We start from the raw sequence: 14,444 nt of genomic DNA on the forward strand, positions 1-14,444 counted from the left end.
AAGGCATCGCCAGCCATTCAGGACGCAAGCACCAACAGACGCAAAGCACCAAATAGCCGCAAAGTAAGTTATTTTATTAGATGTGACTTCCAATTTTTTTAGTTGTAATTTGCAATGATGATCCATGCAAATTTTTGATTCAGTTCACTCAAGAAATTATTTGGCGTTGTTGTTCTTTGTAAAATTCATGCAGTTATGAAGAGAGACGGGGACATTGCATCTCTTTATCGGAAGCATGAAGCAAAAAGGAAGGCAGCGGCGGCGGCAGCGGCTGCTACTTCTAATCATTCTCCTAATTCGATTGTACCTGTGGTGGAACAGCAGACTCGTGAGAGAGTAGTTGAGGAAACTGAAAATAATGTGGTACCGCCACCGCCACGACCACAGCCGCCTTCAGCTCAACCGGTTTATGATATCAATCGTCTTCCACATGATCCAGGTGAAAGACGTCCCATTCGTAGTTATCCAGTTAAGGATCAAGATGCAATTCGAAGAGCATATATTACTAAAGGTCCATTTAAACCCTTTGCACATGATTTTTCGAAAACATGGATTTCAGGACAAAATCGCCAATTCAATTTTTGTTGGATGTACAATCATGAATGGCTTGAGTATAGTATTAAGAAGGATGCTGCATTTTGCTTTATATGCTACTTGTTTAAGAAGGGCAGTGGGTCGGAGGCATTTACTGTTGATGGCTGGAATAATTGGAATATAGGAGAGCCTGCACTTCTCAAACATTTGGGTTCCAAGGCACATATTGCAGCTCAAGAGAGGTACATTGGCTTTATAAATCCCAAGGTAGCAATTGATTATAATATTCAGAAGTGGAGTGATGAGGATCTTCGACTTTATAAGAAACGATTGACATTTTCACTTAGGTGTATCAAGTTTCTTTTGCATCAAGGGTTGGCATTTCGTGGACATGATGAAAGTAAAGAATCTAGCAACAGAGGGAACTTCATTGAACTTTTGAAATTTCTTGCTAGAAATAGTGAAGAAGTCAACAAGTATGTTTTGGACAATGCTCCAGGTAATTGTACCTTAACTAGCCCGGACATACAAAAGCAAATTATTCACTGTTGTGCCCTAGAAACTAGAAAGAAAATAATTGAAGAACTTGGTGATGAGCCCTTTGCAATTTTAGCCGATGAGTCTAGTGATATATCACATAAAGAACAACTAGCTCTTTGCTTGCGTTATGTTGATAAATTGGGAAGGCCATGTGAGCATTTTATTAGAGTTGTTCATGTAGATGATACTACCTCTCTATCACTGAAGAGTGCAATTGAAGCTTTACTTGTTAGTCATGGCTTGAGTTTGACTCAAATCCGTGGTCAAGGATTGATGGGGCTAGCAATATGAAAGGAGATATTAAAGGGCTGAAAACATTGATCATGCAAGATTCACCTTCTGCTTATTATATTCATTGTTTTGCTCATCAACTCCAATTGGTTCTTGTGGCTGTTGCTAAGGGAAATACAGATTGCAGCTCCTTTTTTGATCAAGTATCTATCTTATTGAATATTATTGGGGTTTCTTGTAAGCGTCATGACATGCTTAGAAAAGCTAGGCTTGAGAATATCAAGAAAGCACTTGACTGTGGTGAAATTGAATCTGGAACTGGATTACATCAAGAAATGGGTTTGTCTAGGCCTGGAGATACTCGATGGGGATCTCATTACAAAACTATATGCAGCATCCTTACTATGTATGAATCAATCCATGATGTACTGGTTGATCTTGGGGATGATCCTACATATAAGGATGATTGGACCAAAATACATTTTGTGACGGGAGCATTTGAGACCTTTGAGTTTGTTTTCTTTGTACATTTAATGTATATTATTCTTGGATACACGAATGAGTTATCTAAGTGTCTACAAAGAAGGGAGCAAGATATTCTCAATGCAATATCACTTGTTAATGTGGCAAAGAAAAGAATGCAACAATTGAGGTCTGATGGTTGGAATACTTTTCTTGAGAAGGTCACCTCATTTTGTGATAAACATGGTGTTGATGTTCCTGCTATGGATGGTGTTTATGTTCCTTATGGAAAATCAACAAGGAAAGCTCGTGCTCGAAAGCAAACCAATGATGATCACTTCAGAAGAGAAGTATATATTGGTGTCATTGATCAAATAAGTCAAGAACTTGATAATCAGTTTGATGAGATCAATATGGAGTTGTTGTCTTGTATGGTGGCATTCAATCCTTCTAAATCGTTTGAGTCTTTTGATGCGCAGAAGCTACGCAGACTAGCTGAGTTCTACCCAAAGGACTTCTCAAAAAATAATTTGCGCAGACTTGAATTGCAGCTAGATAATTATATTGATGACATCAAGCAGGATGATAGATTCAAAGGTCTAGAAAATATTGTTGATCTCTCAGTTAAGCTTGTTCAAACGAAGAGACATAAAGTGTATGATATGGTTTATGAGCTTCTCAAATTGGTGCTGCTTCTACCTGTGGCAACAGCAAGTGTTGAAAGGGTATTTTCTGCATTGGTTTTAGTGAAAACAAAAACCCGAAACAAGATGGGAGATAGTCTTCTGGATGATTGTCTCGTCACTTTCGTTGAGCGAGATATTTTCTTTGAAGTTGATGAAGATGACATAATTGAGACATTTATGTCCCTTCGAACGCGTCGAATAAACTCATCAGCAAGATAACATTGTAAGTCTCTAGTGCTCTATATGAATATATTTGAATTATCAGTTTGGCTTTTGAAACTATTTATATTGTATTTAGTGGATATGATTTCTAATTAATCCATGATTTTAAACCTTATTACAACCTTATTACCGAATTGGAAAGTGGATTTTCTGAATTGCGTATGAAATTTTTTGAGAAGCATACCCTGACCCAAAATTCTAGATTCGCCACTGGTTGCATCGGTACCACAACCATCGAGTGCGGGGTCAGGCCTTCAACATCGGGGACATGGTGCTCTGCCTTGTCCAGAGCAACAAGAATAGCCACAAGCTCTCCCCACCGTGGGAGGGACCATACGTCATCGCAGAGGTGCTCCAACTAGGCACCTACAAGATCAAGACAATCGACGATGAAGTCTCCGTCAATGCCTAGAACATCGAGCAGCTATGTCACTTTTACCCTTATTAAACACATGCTTTCTCTTATCAGTTTCACTTTCAAACTCCCGATCTTTAGTGACACCCAACCCCAGCAACGGCGAGGGGTCGTGCCTCACTCAGGGCTAATAAGAGCACATCTATCTGGTAGACAGTCTCTATGTCTGACCCTTTCTCATGTTAAGAACCAAAAGCGACGATTGTGGAAATGAACATTGAGTAAAACTGGTCGGACTACGAGAAACCTACGCCCCAGCGGCTACAACACCTTTGCTCACCAGCATGATCAGAGTATTTTCTACACCCCGAGCTTTTTGGCCTTCACTACGGAAAGAGTCGGTACATGTTTAAGAGTCTGTCCACCTGGTGAATGTTCTCTGTGCCTGACCCTCTCTCATGGTAAGACCTAGAAGCTAGGGTTAAGGAAACGAACTTTGAGTAAAACTGGTCAGACTATGAGAAACCTATGCCCCAGCGGCTATGGCGCCTTTGCTCACCAGCATGATCAGAGTTTGTTTGCCCGCACCCTGAGCTTTATGGCCTTAATGACGAAAAGGGTCGAAATGCACTAACCTTTTTATACGAAAAAGGGGAGAAGGGCTAAAAATCTATTTAGCCATAACGAAATTTAAGAGCTTGTCCACTTAATACAATTTCACACCCTGGTGTATCTGCCTAACTAATTCCTTAGGGGGATGATCTCATCCTCTATCTCCGTAGGTAAGTCCTATGTGAGCGGGTCACATAAGTCAATCGGACGGCTTGGCCGCTATCGAGAGATGGGTAAGGAGCAATATGATGCCCCATGCGGGTTATTCCGACTCCGTCACGAATGCTGGACCCGGATTCCACTCGAACATATTCGGTAAGAGATCCCTGAACCTGTCACTCATGTCATCAAGGTAAGCCCTATGCCAGCTGGTCACCCAAGGCAATCAGACGGTTTGGACCACTGCCGAGAGACAAGTCACCCTTAACTTACGCACGTTTTCTCTTATTAATTTCGCTATCAAGACCCCTGATCCCAACAACGGCAAGGGGTCGGGCCTCACTCTAGGGCTAGCAAGAGTGTCTATTCGGTAGACATTCTCTATGCCTGACCCCTTCTCACATTAAAAAACTAGAGGCAAGGTGTGCGGAAATAAACTTTGAGTAAAACTGGTTGGATTGCAAGAAACCAATGCCCTAGTGGCTATGACATTTTTGCTCACTAGCATGATCAGAGTTTTTGTCCCCGCGTCGTAAGCTTTGGCCTCCGCCTTCCCAGGAAGGGTTTGGAGGGGCCCACCTATAGAATCTCCATCGAGGAGAGGCCGATAGGTCGCCCAAGTTGATCAGACTGCTCGGGCCACTACCGAGAGATGGGTAGGGAGAAGCAGGATGCCCCATGTAGGTTATGCCAACTCCATCACGAATGATGGACCCAGACACTGCACAGATATATCCGATAAGAGCTCCCCAAACCCGTCACTCGAGCCATCAAGGTAACTAATGTAGACAAGGCCCAATCTTCTCAAAGGTATGATAGCATCGATTGGTGGAGACTCGACATTCACGATCTAGACTTCAAACCAAGACTGATTCGGACCCCTGCAACCATTACACCACTGCTCTATTGGTTATCAACCATGCGAATGTGATTGACCTCGCCGAGATGGCTTTCCTGCAAGCGAATCGAGAACACAAGCAAGAACGAGATAAACGCAATCTGAAATTGCAAATAAATATAAGGCTTATGATAATGAGAAAGAGTTTAAGTCTTTATTTGAAATGACTAATCGCCATAGGCGAACAAGATCAAGAACTGGGGCCCTAGTTCACAGCAAGCAGCCTTGGCGGCACAGTTGTAGCAAAACGATGTCTGTTTCATGAAGAAATCAAGAACTAAATAAAACCCAAACCCTAAGGAGAGTGACGGCTGGTATTTATAGAGTCTTGGGCGTCACCCCCTAGACGCGCCCCCTAATAGGCCCAAACACGATACACGGTCCAACGGACCAAAAGACGGTGTCGCAGCACCCTGATAGATTCTAGATGCTGACTTGTTTCGATGATTCCTGTTGATGATGAAGGTCTTTTGATGTGAAACCACTTGGATTGACTTCCTTATCAAATTAGATTTCCAACCATATGTGGATCATCGAAAACGGAGTCCGGATGCATCCTAGGTGACCAGTTTAAGGTAGACTGGTTCTAGGGGCCGAGGCAGACTCGAACTTGAGTTGCTTTGGGCCTCCACCTCGGGGACTCGAACCAAATTAGCTTCGGACCTCCTTCTTAACTTGGACACCCTTGCTGGCCTCCTACCCCTCCATACCATGTGCCAAACATGGTCATATGCAAGGGTGTCATGTCCTCATCATCCTCCCCTTCTTGACGAAAAGCCGTCCTCGACGTCGATTGTGCTTGAAACTGATCCTACACAACATAAAGGAGAACGGGGTTGCGAATGTAGACAAGGCCCGATCTTCTGAAAGGTATGATAGCATCGATTGGTGGAGACTTGATGTTCACGATCTAGGCTTCGAACCAAGACTGATTCGGACCCCCGCAACCATTACACTACTGCTCCGTTGGTTGTCAACCACGCGAATGCGATTGACCTCGCCGAGAAGGCTTTCCTGCAAGCGAATAGAGAACACAAGCAAGAATGAGATAAATGCAATCTAAAATTGCAAATAAATATGAGGCTTATGATAATGAGAAAGAGTTCAAGTCTTTATTTGAAAGGACTAATCGCCACATGCGAACAAGATCAAGAACTGGGGCCCTGGTTCACAGCAAGCAGCCTTGGCAGCACAGTTGCAGCAAAACAATATCTGTTTCACGAAAAAATCAAGAACTAAACAAAACTCAAACCCTAAGGAGAGCGACGGCTGGTATTTATAGAGTCTTGGGCATCACCCCCCTAGACGCGCCCCCTAATGGGCCCAAACACGATACATGGTCCAACAGACCAAAAGACGGTGTCACAGCACCCTGATAGATTCTGGATGCTGACTTATTTTGATGATTTCTGTTGATTCCGAAGGTCTTTTGACATGAAACTACTTGGTTTGGCTTCCTTATCAAATTAGCTTTCCAACCATATATGTATCGTAGAAAACGGAGTCCGGATGCGTCCTAGGTGACCAGTTTAAGGCAGACTAGTCCTGGAGGCCGAGGTAGACTCGAACTTGAGTTGCTTTGGGCCTCCACCTCGGGGACTCGAACCGAATTAGCCTTGGGCCTCCTTCTTGACTTGGACACCCTTGCTGGCCTCCTACCCCTCCATACCATGTGCCAAACATGGTCATATGCAGGGGTGTCCTATCCTCATCAGTAACTTTACCAACCTCCACTTTTCTTTTGCAGTGCATAATCATTCATTCATCCATTCTCATGCATGCATTCATACATTCATTCATACATTCATCCATACATTCATCCATACATTCATCCCATACATCCAAGCATTGCATATGCAATTGCTGTATCACAACGCTTTGCATCGCGTCATGAAGCAGTAGTCATCTCATTCGATATGAGTGGCGACCGACCGAGGTTTGAGGCTAGCCCACGAAGGGCTTGACACCCCCTCGCGTCAAATAGAGCTAGGGGAGAAAACATAGATGAGCCCCAGTGGCCTTTGCCTGACCTACTTAGAAGTGGACAGGGTCATCTCAACCTTCTCGTTCGATTCCAACCTCGAGCCAAGCCCCACATAATCTTCATCGAGGAAAGGCCAGCAGGCCACCTGAGTCGGTCTTTGGAATGACTCGTGCATCTACCGAGAGGTGGGTTTAGGAGCAGCGGAATGCCACATGAGGGCTATGCCGACCCTATCAGTGAACGATGGACCCAAATTCCACTCGGACATGCCCATTAGCGAGCTCATCAAGCACGACACTCGAGCCATCAAGGCAAGTGTCATTAGCTCAGCCCCTCCAGTTGTAGAAACTATGGATGGGGTGTTGCATGAAACTTGGCCAACCCCTACCAAGCTCAATGGGGCTTGGGGGCTTGAGCTGCCCGACCCTAACTCGGGAATCCAACTGACCGGGGTTTGAAGGCCGGCCCACGAAGGGCTCGAGGCTGCCTCGTGTCGAACAGAGCCAGGGGAGAAAATGTAGATGAGCCCCAGCGGCCTTTGCCCGACCCACTTAGAAGTGGATAGGGTCATCTCAACCTTCTTGTTCGATCCTAACTTCGAGCCGAGCCCATAGAATCTCCATCGAGGAGAGGCCAGTGGGCCACCTGAGTCGGTCTCCGAAATGACTCGGGCATCTGCCGAGAGGTGGGTTAAGGAGTAGTGGAATGCCACATGAACGCTATGTCGATCCTATCATGAAGGACAGACCTAGATTCCACTCGAACATACCCATTAGCGGGCTCACCAAACGCATCACTCAAGCCATCGAGGCAAGTGACATTAGCTTAACCCCTCTGGTTGCAAAAACTACCCATGGGGTAATGACCACAAAGATGAGCTGACCCTTGACTGGCCCCCACTATGCGCAGAGGCTCAAGGAAAGTTGGACTCGCAAGGAGACTGAATGTGTGGTCATGGAATGCTGGCTTAGATCATAGGGAGGGGGACGTGCAAAAACTAAGAGTAATGTTTCTAAAACAAGAGATGTTTTCTCCTACTAGTTTTGCTATCCTCTCCTCGATCTTTAGTGACAACCCCAACAACAATAGGGGTCGAGTCTCACTCGGGGGCTGATAAGGGTATATATATACCCTTTCTAAAATAGTCGCCGTGCCTAACCCCTTCCTCACGTTAAAAACCTAGTTGCAAGGTTCGTGGTAACGAACGACTTAGTAAGGCTGGTTAGACTACAAGAAACCTATGCCCTAATGGCTACGACATTCTTGCTTACCAACATGATTAGAGTTTCCCCCCTACACCTCGAACTCTATGGTCTTAACAAACAGAAGGGTCTGAATGCATCAACCCCTTTTCACACATAAAAGGGACTAAAACAAATTCGTTCACACCGAAACAAAAGAACAGATTTGATCAAACGAAATGACAAGTTTGTTTAAATGATACACAGGGGTTAGAACCTATCCGATTATTACAAAAATGATCATCCGACCTATCTAACTAATTAGCCCACCCGGGGAAGAACTACGTCTTCTATCCTATCTGCCAGGTCCTACGAAAGGGGAGCCAACGCCGCTTCCATCTCCTCCAACTCGTGGACTTCATAGCGAGGTGCGTAGCCATGGCTCATTGTCTCTAGATCGATGTTGTCCTCATAATGAGAATGAGCAATCACGAAAGACTGATTGACCCCGACGCGAAGGGCACTTGTAGCACCCAAAAAATTATTCTCAGAATTAGTAATTAATTTGGTTTTTTTAATTTAATTTTTCTTGATTCATCTAGGCCAAATAACAATTTTTATGAATATTACAAACAAATATAAGGGTTTAAAAAACATCTTTGCTGCATTCATGCTAGAGCATAAATTTTGTTTGAGTGTAGAGCTAGAGTTGTGTGGCTTGAATTCAAACCTTGTTTGAATTTGAGACAAGTTTGTAATGTAGAAAAATAGAAAAGACTTTTCTTTTTCTTTTTCTTTTTCTTTTTCTTTTTCTCCCTTCCCTCTCTTTCGGCCAAGAGCCAAAGCTAGCTCAACCTACTTCCCTCCCCCTCCTTCCTTTTTTTGCGCGCACCACAGCCCAACCGGAGACCCACTCTGCGGCCAGCTCGGTCTGCCCGACCGCCTCCCTGCTCAGCCCAACCAAGCCACTATCGCGTCACTCCCCCTCCCACTACTGCCCTATCCCCACCCGTTAGTGGCCCACACCCCTTCCCCTACCTCCAGTTGAAGCGGCGGCCACCTATTTTACCCCACCGGTAACCGCTACCGTGGTAGTGGCCTTGATGGTCACTCAGCCGCCCTCAGGGGCCGTAGTGGCACACTTGCCATCACCCACCGCTCCTCCCCGACCTATAAAGCCAAGGTCCTAGCCTCCCCTTCCTTCTCTTTCCTGGTTCCACCACCCCATCGCCCTCCACCGCTCGGCTGTCATTTCTGGTAGTCGCTACCCTCATCGCTGCGTCGACGAGCCCCGGAAGGTGAAGCCAGACCCACCCATGGTGACTTCATGCCCTTTTTCTTTTGTGTCGCATGAGCAATAGCTCACCAGAGCTCCATTTCTCTCTCTGTAGATCGTCGCCACCGCCCTCATCGTGGTGAGCCTCCTGCTGTCGCCATCTCCCCATCGTGCTCGTCGTCATCCCCGCATTGCCCTGGTGCCACCCGCGTCACGAACCGAGGCCGGGAGCGCCATTTCGGCCGCTCTCCGGTGAGCTTGGGCCCGTCCCCATGGCACGCCACCGCGAACCCCACCGCTGGTCCATGATGGAACGGTGGACCAAGAGCGTGCGCATAGTCCACGGCACGTCCATGACCCACCCAACAGAGCCGTGCCGCATGGCACCGTGTCGGCATCCGCCCAGCAGCCACCGCTCTTTTGCGCAAAACCACTGCTCTTTTGGGGAATTAACCCACAGTCCACCGCAGTTTAAGAAAGCTTAGATTTAGGTCCTATTTTTAGCAGTTTAAAACTTGAGTTCTTTGGTATTTGAAGCCATAGTCTAGAGCCCTTGTTTTTCTTTTAGAACCCCTCTATTTTATGTTTAATTACATTTTAGGCCTCGGTTTTACTGCGTAGGCCCTTAGAAAAAATGTATTTATTTACATAAAAGTCTCTAAAAATGGTTTTGTTCATAACTTTCTCATTTTAGGTCTGATTAGAGTGATCTTTGTGCTCATGTGTTCATAGAAATGTGTGGATTAGTTTTATAAGTGTCTCTCTATATGTTTCTATTGCATGGTGTAATGATCTAATAGATATATATTTTCTTGCATGTGATGATTGTCTGGATAACTTGCTTGGTGATGGATATGCGTATAGAGGGCGAGGTGTTCGAGGAATAGGTGTTCGAGGAGCAGTACCAGGGCCAAGCTTGTGAGCAAGGCAAGTATAGCCTAGGGTTTCCTTGTTACCCAGAAATCTTTAATCACTTATTACATATGCATGAGTCTAAATTTGATATACCCTAAGGATTTGCCTAGAAATATTTGTTCTACATTCCTTGTTACCCATGGGAGGTTTTGCATATTAGAACGATAAGTTTTGCTACGTGCAACAAAGGCTTAATTAAAATTCTGACTAATGGATAGGTTTAATAATGGATAAAAGATGTTTTTAGAAACTTAAAGAGGGCTAGAGTATGGGCCTTTTTGTTACTCCAGTTGCTCTCCGTAAGGACTCATACAAAAAACCGCCACCCAGGAGGTCAGTACAACCCAGGGGATCACATGGCTCTGATCTTAGCTCTATAACTAAGTTTTCTCTAGCTCGTTAGTGGTTACCAAAAGGCGCAAGAAGGGGGCCTAGGTTGCAGAATGGCTTCTTGCCTGTCAAGATGTGTGTTGGGCTACGATCAAGGTGTGCCAGTCTTGAAGGGGACTCCATTCGCCTAGCTGCTGAGACCCTGCCTACTCACCTTGGAAGTGTTAGGGATCAACAGGCTCCGGGCAAATGGGAATCATGACTCAAGGTGAAAGTATACACACTCTGCAGAGTTTAATCAAACTGATATATCAGCCGTGCTCACGGACACGAGCGGCCTAGATCCTTTTTGTATAGCCAGATATGTGGATGGTTGGGAGATATCTTAATATTGATGCTTATAATTACTTTTCACATGGGAAAGGGTTTCTCACTAAGTTAGTAACTTAGGTGCTAAAATAAAATGTGATCTACTAAAATTCTGACCGCTTTAGCCATGTCAACCCTTTGAGCCTTGCATCCCCATAGTTATACTTGCTGAGCATGGTGAGCTGACGCTTGTTGTTGTCACCAATGAAAACCTCGGATGGGTACCAGATGGTGAAGGTTATGAGGAGTTTCCTGAGGATGTCCAGGACTATTGAGGAGGGCGTACCACCAGTCGGTGTCCCCGTGGGATGGAGTTTTTATAACTTTTCTACGTATCCGCTGTAATAATGCCATTGGCAATGATGTGTAAGACATGATGATGAGATGTAATTAAGTTATAATCATTGTTCGTGCTATGATATCACTCAATTTGTATGTATATGTGGATTAGGACTTCCTGGGCCCACATATATTCACTCCGAAGTTTTATTTATAAAACCGGGTGTTACAAATTGGTATCGAAGTCAAACTGTCTGTAGGACGCTCACCATATATAGACTGGACACCCTTCTAAGGATTAATTCCAAAAAAATTGTTGCTTTTGGTACTTTACAAATTTTTCTGGTACTTTACCTCTGTTCTTTACAAAAATTTCTCGAATCTGACTCATATTTAAAATATTGTAGATGGCTCGCACCAAGAAGATTGCTCGTAAGAGCACCGGTGGACGTGTTCCCATCCCCAAGCCCCAGCACGAGGAGGACCCCGAGCCCGAGCAGCAGCTGGTTGGGGCTGGAGACCCCGACAATGACTCCGGAGACTCTAGCGACTCTTTAGACAGCTCTGACAGTAGCTCTGAGAGCTCCCACGCCGACGGGGGCTAGGACGAGGACTAGGCCTAGGACCCATGTGGTGGCGCGGGTGGTGATGAGCCACCCAAGTACCACATGGGAGACGAGGAGGAGGGCGAGTAGCCATGTCTCGGGTGGACTCGGGAGACCCTCACCACCGACCACGCCGATGACTTCTACCACCCAGTCTTTTTGGTCTTGTCCAGGTTCAGTACGGCCCTGTTCCAGCTATGGTAGAGTACCGCAGCAGGAAGTTTTCCCACCCAGTGCACACCACATATTGGTTGGTGAAGGCTTTCGTGAAGACTTGGAGCGCTGAGGATGGCGCGTGGAAGGTTCGCACCTGCCAAAGCGCCATGAGCCCTACCTACACCAGGGAGTTTGGTGTTGAGGACGTCGTGAGGCAGGCTTACTACTTCCACCATGAGATGGTGTTCCCGATCCTTTAGGACGACAATGATCGCTACTTCCCACGTCGTCGCGCTGAGGCGTCAAGCTGCAGGGTGGCCAAGCTTGAGGAGGGTGAGAGTGCCAGACTGGCTGCGACTGTGCCACTGGTGGTTACCCTGAACAGCGCCTTGGACCGCTCTATGCTTGATCAGAGGAGCTTGTGGATCGAGGTGGAGAGTCTTCAGTCCAAGGTTGACGAGTACAAGCACCAGCAGCAGTAGGGGGGTCAGCTGCAGGACCCACCTCCACCCGTCCTTGCCGTCGACCACGCCATTGTCACCTCATGCAAGAGGCATCACCTAGGCTGCACGTGCACTCGCACTACCGTTGACCCATAGGAGTTCCCATTCCTATGCCTTGAGGAGTGAGTAATAATGCGAGTCAGTCGAGTCAGTTGAGTCAGTTTCGAGTCTATGTGAACAAGAGTTTTAATAATGTGCCTACATGCTTGTCATGATGCTTAATGTATGATTTGGATCTTTGCATGATTGAGTTGAGTTGTGGGGCTTGTCCACGTCCAACTAGCACTCTTAATGTAAGGCATAAGGTGGATGAATAAATAGTTGGGGTTATATATATCTTGTTTCTCAGTTCAGTCTTTTTCTGAGCAACCTATTTTTCCTTGATTATATCTCTAAATCGGGATACCCAAATGTCATGAAAATCATATGGGTGAAAATAAACTTCAGTACCTGTCATATGCAACTGGAACCATGTTAATGTCTATAGCAGTTTGGGAGATATGGCTGTTTCTATTTGGTGTGACTGTGCTGTCAGGATTCTGGAACAGTTCTGATTGTGACCAGTTTTGTCCTTTATAACTGCCGAATCTGGGAACACGTTCTATATAAAAGTTGTAGAGATTTTCACTAGCTTTTCAGAAAAGTATGGTATGCAGTCAGATGATCATCAGACAGGGAGATATGACGATTTACTGCACTGCTATTTGTGCACCTCGCGAGAAATTTTTAGATTGCCTATATTACTTTTTGTCCTTGTCACGTATCACCTATTTGTTAACTTGTGGATCATTCTTAAGCGTCATATGGATCATGGATAAGTGAAGCTCATGTGGTATGTAAGTTACAGATGGTTGACACCCAGGAGGTCCGCCTCAGGAGGGGGAAACCCACCACCTCCACCACTGCCTGCATCAATTGAACAACTCCTTATGATGCAAACACAGCTCATGCAGTAGATGGCGCAGACCATACAAAATAATCAAAATAATCATCCACAGCAGGTTCTTCAAGTCCGGGACAAGCGGGGCGAGTTTTTGAAGGGCCGCCCACCTACCTTCAATCACTCTCCTGACCGGCTGCAAGCCGATGATTGGCTTCGCGCTGTGGAGCGACAGCTTGAGATAGCGCAATGTGATGATCGTGAGAAAGTGTTGTATGCTTCGGGACAGCTCCAAGGGGCAGCTCTCGATTGGTGGGACTCGTTCCAGAATGGTTACCCAAACACCAATCAAATTACTTGGCAAGTGTTTAGAGAAAATTTTCGCTCACATCATGTGCCAGCAGGGCTCATGAGACTCAAGAGGAAGGAATTTCTTGCACTAAAGCAAGGAGGCATGTCAGTGAGTGAATACAGGGATAAGTTCACTCAACTTTCTCGCTATGCACCAAATGATGTGGAAGCAGATCAAGACAAGCAGGAACTCTTTATGGAAGGCTTGAATGATGGGTTGCAATATCAGCTACTTTCCCAGAGCTTTGCTAACTACCAACAGCTTGTTGACAAAGCTCTTGTTATTGAGAGCAAGAGGCGTGATATGGAGGCTAAGAAGCGGAAGTTCCAGAATCAACAGCTTGGCAGTAACAGCCGACCTCGTTTCTCTTAGGGTCAGAACAACCCGCAGAGATTTCAGGGACAATCTAATGTAGCAAACCGCACCCAGTTCCAGCAGAAGCCATCGCAGCAGCAACAGCAAGGTCAGTATCGTGCTCAAGCTCCCCGCCAGGTTCAAGTGGGCAATGCCCCGATGAAGAACAACAACCCCAATACCCCCAATGCATCAAACAACAATAGATGCTTTGTATGTGGTGATACAGGACACCTTTCTTACAGCTGTCCTAAGAAAGTGGCTCAAGGCCCTCAGGGACATGCAAGCAATCAGAAGATGAATGCTAATACTAAAAAAACAAGGATAGCAGAACTATGTCAGGGGAAAGGTGAACCATGTGACTTCAGAATCGGCTCAGAATGCGCCAGACGTAGTGATCGGTACGTTTCCAATCAACTCCCATTCCGCTTCAGTCTTGTTTGATTCAGGAGCATCACATTATTTTATATCTGCATGACTTGTGAAGAAAAATACCGTGCTTATGCACACTATGAAGAAAACTATGCTAGTTAGTTTACCTGGGGTGAGATGAGGGCATCA

The 14,444-nt window shown here is 45.6% G+C and overlaps 2 protein-coding genes across 2 annotated transcripts; both read left to right on the forward strand.

Annotated features, from left to right (window-relative positions):
* Positions 1–588: 588 nt before the first annotated feature.
* LOC136532350 (uncharacterized) lies at positions 589–12,276 on the forward strand. The gene is made up of 5 exons (XM_066524954.1): positions 589–1,033; positions 1,486–2,492; positions 11,441–11,539; positions 11,812–11,940; positions 12,055–12,276. The coding sequence occupies exons 1-5, from the start codon at positions 589–591 to the stop codon at positions 12,274–12,276; spliced, it is 1,902 nt and encodes a 633-aa protein (XP_066381051.1).
* A 977-nt stretch (positions 12,277–13,253) lies between these two features.
* LOC136532352 (uncharacterized) lies at positions 13,254–13,901 on the forward strand. The gene has a single exon (XM_066524955.1). It carries the CDS (start codon positions 13,254–13,256, stop codon positions 13,899–13,901), a length of 648 nt encoding a protein of 215 aa, XP_066381052.1.
* Positions 13,902–14,444: the final 543 nt, after the last annotated feature.

The sequence above is a fragment of the Miscanthus floridulus genome, unplaced genomic scaffold (genome assembly GCF_019320115.1).
Source record: "Miscanthus floridulus cultivar M001 unplaced genomic scaffold, ASM1932011v1 fs_587_1_2, whole genome shotgun sequence".
Taxonomy (NCBI): Eukaryota; Viridiplantae; Streptophyta; class Magnoliopsida; order Poales; family Poaceae; genus Miscanthus; species Miscanthus floridulus.